This window comes from Merops nubicus, unplaced genomic scaffold, assembly GCF_000691845.1.
Source record: "Merops nubicus isolate BGI_N331 unplaced genomic scaffold, ASM69184v1 Scaffold43519, whole genome shotgun sequence".
Lineage (NCBI taxonomy): Eukaryota > Metazoa > Chordata > Aves > Coraciiformes > Meropidae > Merops > Merops nubicus.
In genome coordinates, this window is record NW_008633847.1 from 2173 (window position 1) to 10683 (window position 8511).

Below are 8511 nucleotides of genomic sequence, written 5' to 3' on the forward strand. Positions count from 1 at the left end.
GGCACAGCTCAATTGCTTCTGAATCAGACTGGCTCAGCTCCAAAGGATTAGTCTTAGATGTGCTGTGAAAGTCCCGCACTTGGATATCCTAGTCACATGGTTGTACCTGTACCAATCTCCACTCGTATAAAGTCTAAATCTTTTTTTCTTAGAATTAACCTTCTTGGTCTGAGTATCCTCACTGTCAACAAACCCTTTTGTTTTTCAAGAACATTTGAGATATAAGGGCATATCAAATAGTTTATAGTTTTTAGGGATAGAAGCATACTCAATCTTAAACAAAACTTGAGTTTCTTGAATTGATAAGCTGCAAGGTCTGAATTTGTAAAGATGCATCAAATTTACATTTATGAGCAGGTTTGACATAACAGAAAACATTCACACAGACAGAGTCAGGCATCCCAACATCATGAGCCTGGTCCCTTCCTCCTTCCTGTGCAACCAGGAAACGTCTTTTCCAGAGGGTGATTGAAAGCAGAGGCCCAGTTTGAAGGAAGAATTTATATGAAAACAAAACATAGTTGGTCATTCCTTTTCCATCAGAAATTGAAAATGCATTCCTTTAACCGATACTATTTAAATGCATGTCAGTGTCCACTAAATTGAAATGCTTGGAGAACTGTGAATATTAAAATCTGCAGGAGATTAATACTTGGCGTTGGTGAAAACTCGAGGCTTGAAGATAGGCAGTAAAGTAGGACCAGTGTAGCCGGTTACTACTGTTACAGTTACACAGGATAGAGAAGGTCTGAGATCTGACTGTATTCTTGTTTACTGGAAGCATGGATGAAATGTGTGATGAAAGTAAAGAGACGTGTGTGGTACAATAAAACTGTCTTGTATTTACATTTCCAGATTCTAATGTGTCTTACAGTATCTTGTTATCAAAACAGCATAGAAGGTATCAAATGGTGAAAGGTGTTGGTGCTTCATATAGATACATCATTTTAAAAAGAGAATATAATGAACCCAACATTTGCTTTGAGTTTCCTAGTATTAGTACAAGTAGTAATGCTTTTTTGTTTGTTTGCTTTCTATAAGTGATAGAAACCACCTTCTGAAGGAGGCAGAGATATTACACAAAGCCAGGTTTAGTTACATTCTGCCGATTTTGGGAATTTGCAACGAGCCTGAATTTCTGGGGATAGTGACAGAATACATGACAAATGGGTCATTAAACCAGCTTTTACATGGGGTAAGTGTACTTACAGTCTTTACATGCAATCCCTGGTTGTTTCAAATAGATTGTGATTTCCATACTTAAGGGAAGTAGTATAGTAAAATGTATTATTAACAATAATTCAAATTAAGGTACAATCATTATCACTAGTAGTCTCTGGTGCTCAGATAGACTTTCTGTATCCCAAAACCATAACCAAGCTCAGTGAATTTTAGTTTTATTACACTTTTTCACTCAATATTGTGACCTTCATGTTGAACTATTATATACAACCGCTTTAAATATCTCTGTTTTCTAATGAGAAGCTGAAACACTAATGCTTACTTCAGTCTAGGTTTCAGAATTATTGCCAATGTAAATATCATACATAGATGAGTAGTTTTTCCTGAATTTGAATATGTATTTTTTTTTAAATGAAGGTGTTAACTTTTGTTTATAGAAGTAAAATATTGGTAATCTAAACAGATATGGATATTTCTGCCAGGTCTTACTCTCAGAATCATACAATAGAATCATAGAATTGTTTGGGTTGGAAAAGACTTTCAGGAGTAAGTTCTGTGTTGAGCTCCCACAAGCTGCTCCCATTAGCTTGGTCTGAGCACCCAGTGTTGCTACTGTAAAGCTACTGCAGCTGTGTCTCAGCAGCACTGCAGCCCCCTCTGTTCCTTTAGTTAATACATGCCTCATGCCTTAGAGAGCTCAGCTGTGTGTTTTTCATAAAGGCATTTGTGGCAACATAACTTTTAAGATTTCAATTGAGTTTTAGTGCCTTTTTCTTGGCATAGTAATATTTATAAAGGTAATATTTTGTGTTTAGTTTCCCCCAGTGCCAGCTGAAGATAGGATTCTTGCCTTCCTTTGTGTAGTACTCGTAATCTGTGGGTTGCAAGTTTCACACAGTCCATCTGCACATCATATTTCCCTATGAATGGGTAATGTGGTAAATGTCCTGCATCATGTAGAGCAGTTATGAGCTATTAAGTGAATGCTAGGGAATGGAAGCATAACACTGCATGATTAACATTTATATATTTATTTTAACAGCTAACTGGTCACTACTGAGTTACAATTTTTTAAGGAGTTCATGTAATGTATGTTTTAAAAGATTACTACTTGTCCAGATCACTTTCTTCTTAGAACAAAAGTCTTTGTGTTGTGCTGTTAGATAAGAGGATTATATTCTGGTTTTGTGGTTTTATCTTGGCAGAAAGATGTGTATCCTGACATTCCTTGGTGCCTGAGATTCCGCATTCTTTATGAAATTGCTTTGGGAGTGAACTATTTGCACAACATGAATCCTCCATTGCTGCATCATGACTTGAAAACCCAGAATATTTTGCTGGATGATGAATTTCATGTCAAGGTAGGGTTATTTAATTCTCATGTTCTTCAGCATCCAGAGTAGAGCAAAAGTGTTTTAATTATTGTAGAGGCAGAAGGGTGAGGATGTGGCCATACAGAGGAGATGTAATTGTATGCCAGACATTTTGTTCTGTCCTAGTAGACAGAACTTTTGAGTTTCTTTTGAAAATTCTACTTTGCTCAAGTGTGGACTTGATCCATCTGAAAAGGCCAGAAAGCCAGAATTCGGACTGTTTCTGCTATAGCAGTAGCTCGTACTCAATAGTAGTGACACTCTTGTATGGCAGTTTTTCAAGGGCAGCTACAGCTGATCCTTTCTGTGAAGAAAAAAGAAAGTGGTCCTGTTCGAGATATTCAGACAGTTACTTCTGGAGGACAGTAGGTCAAATCCAAATGTTAATTGTCCATTTTATATTTATCATGCAATATGTACATGTATGTTCTCTCACTGTAGTATAAGAACACATAACACATAACTGCAAAATCTGAACGTGTTAGAAGATGCCTGTTGTGAAGCTCCTTAGAGCAAGCAAATACATAGAGGAGTAACATTAGCTTAAATATTTATTTCTGCCTTTTAAAATGTCACTGCCATGATATGAAAAAGACTAAAAGTACTTCTGACAAAATTCGTAGGTACTTCCATAATGGCAAGAGCTGAAGGTTTTTTTTGTAAAAGATCCTGTATTTAAAATTGAAACAATACAATACTATGCAAGTGAATGAGAAATAGTAGGTACTATGCACTTAATTTATACTTGAACGGCAAATTCTTCAGTTGATAGCTGAAAAGATCCAGTGCTGATTTTGCCTTTCTCAGTTGCAAAGATGTTTTTCTTGGCAGCAGGGTGCCTTGTGCAGCTTTGTCTGCTCACACCCTCCGCAGGTCATACCTCCTCCCACTCGGTTGTGCTGGTATTGCCATCGCTCCAGCTTCCTGATAAACCTGATTGGGGAACTAGTCCAAGTAATTTTTTTTATCCACTCTTCTTTTAATCCCTAACAGTATTGATGTGGTCTGGTGCTTTGCCTGACTACATCTGAACAGTTGCTTTGGTGGAGCAATTGAAGGGAAGGTGTTAACTCTCGCATACCTGCCCTGCTTCCTGTAAGAAATCTCTGGAAGACTGTCCTTAAGGTTTTTAAGTGTTTTTTTTGGGGGTGAAGCAAGATTCTTTGTATTAGGACAGCTAGCAGGAAATTGGAGGAGCGTTATCATTCATGCCAAAGAGGTGTTGCATATGTATAAACGTAACATCATTCATAGCGTGCTTCTGGCTGTCCCAGAACTACTGAATGAGCAGGACAATGCGACCAGGTACAGTGAAGAAGACCTGATGAGAGTGAGTTGTAGAGAAAAAAAGGTTATTTTTCACTGTGGATTTTGACAGTATTCTTTCCAGAAAGCTTATTTCTGTTATCTTAGTTGCCACAGTGCCTGCTCAAGCATCATTGCTGAAAATGTTTCTGCTGTTATGCAAATGCTGAACAAGCACAGAACTCGTGGCTGGCTGCTTATCTTTCTCCACTGTATGCCAGACGCTCTACAGTTCAGCCAGCAAGCTGGTTCTGCTGGCTGTTTTTCTCCCTGCCCATAACCTTCCTGGCTTGTGGATGTCTGGTAATGTAAACTGAAGTCCATTAATTCTTTATACACATGTACTGTAAACTGTGGGAAGAGACAAGACCCTGGGGCACACAGTAAAAAACTGTGTTGTTCAATTCAGCAGCTTTTTTTCAGCACAAAATTTCAGAATATAAACCCTATTAATTCAAGATTAATATTTCATAGTGTTAAGGGTGAGGTGGAGTGCCCTAAAATTTTTCTGTAAGCAACTGTTTGAGGATATTGTGACAAACAACAGATATCTGTAAGCTAAGTTATGTAGAGCTGTTATACTAAATTTGGACTTTCTTCACACCCAGGGAGTTAAAAGTATTCAGTGGTTTTCTGTTTGCTTTTTTTAACTGAAGAAAGTGATTTTGTTCATACAGGACAGACTTCCATAGCAGATTCCCCAACCACAGACTGCATGAGTCCATTTTTAAAACAGGATAAGGCAATGCTATAGGGATAGCATGAGTCATGCCCTGGGAATGCTTTCTGAACTGGAGCTGGTGTTTCCTGTTGCTAGGACAACCACGTACTTTTTGTGTGTCAGATTAAGGACTTGAAGTGACCTGTTCTTTTGGACAAGTTTTAGGAATTCCTAACAACAATCAGCAGATAAATCCAGTTTTTCGTCTCAGAACAACTGATCTGTCCTTTTCAGATTGCAGATTTTGGCATGTCAAAATGGCGTGTCATATCCATGTCGCAATCACGAAGTGAAACCTCTTTGCCAGAAGGAGGGACAATTATCTACATGCCACCTGAAGAATACAATCCCAGTCAGAAAACCCGTGCAAGTGTAAAACACGATATCTACAGGTAACTCATGTTGTTTTCAAGAAGGCCTGGCAATCTGAATTCAAATTTGATTTACTGAACTTGGACTTGAATATATTTTCAGCAATGGTATTATTTTCAGAAGTGTCATAAGTGTATAAGGAAAATGAAACAGGAAATTAGAATTGAGCAGTAGCTGGATTTGATCACCTGTTTCTTTTGGAAACATTTTGACAAGTGTAATACTCCAGAAATTAAGCTAAAACTACAAAACCAGACAGAGGAAACTAGTTTCTGTAGGTAAATGTGGATATAGAGACAATGTAGGGAGGGAGAAACCTGTTCACACCTTTATCTCAATGTATATATATCCTTGTAATTTGTGCACATCAGTTAACATAATTTGCAGAATGTACTCGAGGGAAAGAAGAAAACATATTTTTGGAAAGGGGTTAGGAAGAAACACAGTAACAGGGTTGGAGGAAGTGCTTAGAGAAATCTCCTTAAGGAATAATGCACCTTATGAAAAGTTCAGGTAGGTTTGCATCAGGTAGACTGGGATCATTATCCCTTACCCTTAAGTGCCACATGAAGTTCCTTGACATTCCTGTCCAAAGAACAGAGATGGTGGCATATCTGCTTTGCTCACCTTTTGATGAGAAAATCCAGACAAGAAAGACATGAAAAAGGAATAATGATGTATTGTGGGGAAAAAAGTAGCAGTGTGACATTATCTCATGGCTTCTGATTTTAGAGATTTTTGAAAGTGTGGGTGGTGGCTTTATGAGTGGAGATGAAGACAACAAAAGCTTTTCAGAAACAAAAAAAAAAAGATGTGTGCAGAGGAGTAACCACCAAATGGGAGAAAATAAGAGAGAAAAAATCAGTAGAACAGCTTAGAAAAAATGGTAGATTAGGAAAGGGAGAAGTTATTTGAGAAGAGAGAAAAGAAACTGAGACAACATCATGGAACGGGATGGCAGTTCAAAGCAAAAAGACATGAAGGTAGAAAGACAGTGGAGTCAATGACCATCAGAAAGGTTACACAGGAACATGTGTGCTCAAGATCAGAAGGAGATGCATTAAAGCAGGAAGAGGAAAGGAAAATATGAGTAAAGAGGAATCGGCAGGAAGTGGTATGCTGCGGTGTCGTAGAATTCAGACAATAATATTTAATTGTAGAGAGATTTCAAACTGCATGAAAGGCTAGATGTCTAACTAATTTCTCACAGCAGATACAGATGAATGTTGTTGAGATATTGAAGCTAATTTGTGAGGAAGGATCTTCTGTAAAGAAGCAAATTGTTTAAACAACAGTCCAGCAGCATTAACTTATACAAAAGGAACAATTTGCTATGCCAAAAAAAAAAAAAATCAGCTTGCTTGAATTTCTCAGGAATACATCAAAAGCAAGCATTTGAACAGGGAAATCTGCTTTCATTAAAAGTTACTTGAATAAATGTTAACATTGATGAATGGTAAAATGTGAATGGAACAAGTAGTCAGGAAAGCTCAATTTAAATTATTAATTTTATGCTTCAGTTTTGTTCTCACTTATTTGTTTTGATGTTTCCTACTTTGTAGCTGGTAGACGATATAATGCTTAGAGGCGGTTAAATGTAACCTTTATTCAAGATTTGGTACTTCTTAGTGATGTAGGAAAATGTTGTCTTTGTCCTACCATGACCACTAAACCATGTCCCAAAGTATCATGGCCACACATTTGTTTAACACCTCCAGGGGTGGTGACTACCACTTCCCTGGACAGTCTGTTCCAGTGCCTCACCACTCTTTCAGTAAAGAAATTCTTCCTAATATTCAATCTAGACCTCACCTATTCAGATCATCATTGTAGTGAGCTATGTTCAGTCCAATGTGTGCACACAGAGTCCTTTCAGATAAACGTTTTTAATAAAATGTAAAGCTGAACACATTGTGTTATTAAGTTTTGCTGATCTAAATTAACATCTTTTTTACTTTTTATGCTTGAAACAGTTATGCAATTATAATGTGGGAAATCATGTCAAGGAAACAGCCATTTGAAGGTAAGGCCATGTTGTCCTTTGATTTATTTTTCCACCTTTACATAAAGGCTAGATCTAAGACCTAGATACTTGGGGACTACTTTTCAGTGATTCAACATGCAGGCTTGTTGGAGAACACTTAGTGTTTCTTTTCAAATGAGATTCTTTTTTTCTGTATTTTTTTGCTTAAATTACAGTGTTGTTTGATAAATTAAAAATCCTTTAAAAAAAAAAAAGAAACATAGCCTTACTTTGGTGAACTATAAATACTGTGTATGCCAACTAAATTACTCCTTTTGTAGTAAGCTACTGACATTGCATATATTTCTAATGACTGCACAATGTCTATTTTGACAGAAGTTATAAACCCCTTGCAGATAATGTATAGTGTGTCACAAGGACAACGGCCAGACTTAAGTGAAGAAAGTTTACCAATGGACATTCCTCATCGAGTACTCATTCTAAGACTGATAGGAAGTGGCTGGGCACAAAATCCAGATGAAAGACCATCGTTCTTAAGTGAGTTGACCTCGCATGGGAAAATATTTTTAAATTGCCAGATTTCTGTTGAATGTGGTACCTATGGAGCAAGGTTAGAATTGCAAAAGGAAAGCAGTAAAAGTGTCAAGAGGTATACATGCTCAGTCGTGTTGTATATAATAAGGTGCTTGTCTGCTTCCACCGTGACTGTAAACAAACTTCTATGAATGAAACTAGGTGTGTGCCATGAAACCAAGTTATTAGTTGAAGTATTTTGCATTTGCCATCATTAATTTAACTGTAAAAATGCTGCGTATTTTGACTACCTCCACATGTTTTGTTTTTTTTTTTTTGCTTATTGTTGAAGGGAAATTTCTATAAGAAGGGGGGGTGGTGAAGTATAGAATGAGTACTGTGGAATTTATGAGCAAGCTGGCAAACATACCAACAAACCATTGCACATCAGGTAAGCTACAGTGACTTCACCTTGGGCTTGCATCTCAATATCTATATTTTTCACTGAAGCTTCAGCTTTGATTTTTGCACCTTCCAGATCGAGAAGAAATTGGTTGAACACATGCACCTAACTTTCTCTTTCCAGCTTTCCTTTGTTTAGCTTTTTGTATATAAGACTAAATATACATATTTTCAGCCCGTTTTACAGTGGATTGTAGCATCTAGAGAATAAAAGTGTAAGCGTGAGCTTGTAGAGATCACAGCAGCATAGGAAATTTTGGTTTGATTTTGCAAACCTGTGTTGCACTTAACTGACATGTTCAGTGTATGTTGAGTTCAAATTTATCTCCCATAACAGTTTTGCCTTACTATGGTTAATTTTGTGGTGACTTTCAGTTCTTGTTTGGCCGTTGCATAAAGGTAATTCCATCAAAACTGGCAGAAAGTGACTACCTGTTTTCAACTGTAGAATTTGCTGTTGTGAGTGTTGTGGTGGTCATATGTCAGTGTGGTGGAGGTAACAGTGGTTCCTGCAGCTGTCTGTCTGTGCTTCTTCCATTCACATGTGCTTTAAAAACTTCCTGCCTATCTCTCTAGAAAACATGATCCTAATTTTGTAG

At 37.3% G+C, this 8511-nt stretch overlaps 1 protein-coding gene across 1 annotated transcript; it reads left to right on the top strand.

Annotated features, from left to right (window-relative positions):
- Nucleotides 1-1045: 1045 nt before the first annotated feature.
- Nucleotides 1046-7474, top strand: LOC103780692 (receptor-interacting serine/threonine-protein kinase 2-like; the record flags this gene model as incomplete). Its single annotated transcript, XM_008948382.1, has 5 exons — nucleotides 1046-1195; nucleotides 2388-2543; nucleotides 4816-4973; nucleotides 6927-6976; nucleotides 7313-7474. Coding segments are annotated over exons 1-5 (562 nt in total), but the record flags the coding sequence as incomplete, so codon positions are not given.
- Between the last annotated feature and the right edge of the window lie 1037 nt (nucleotides 7475-8511).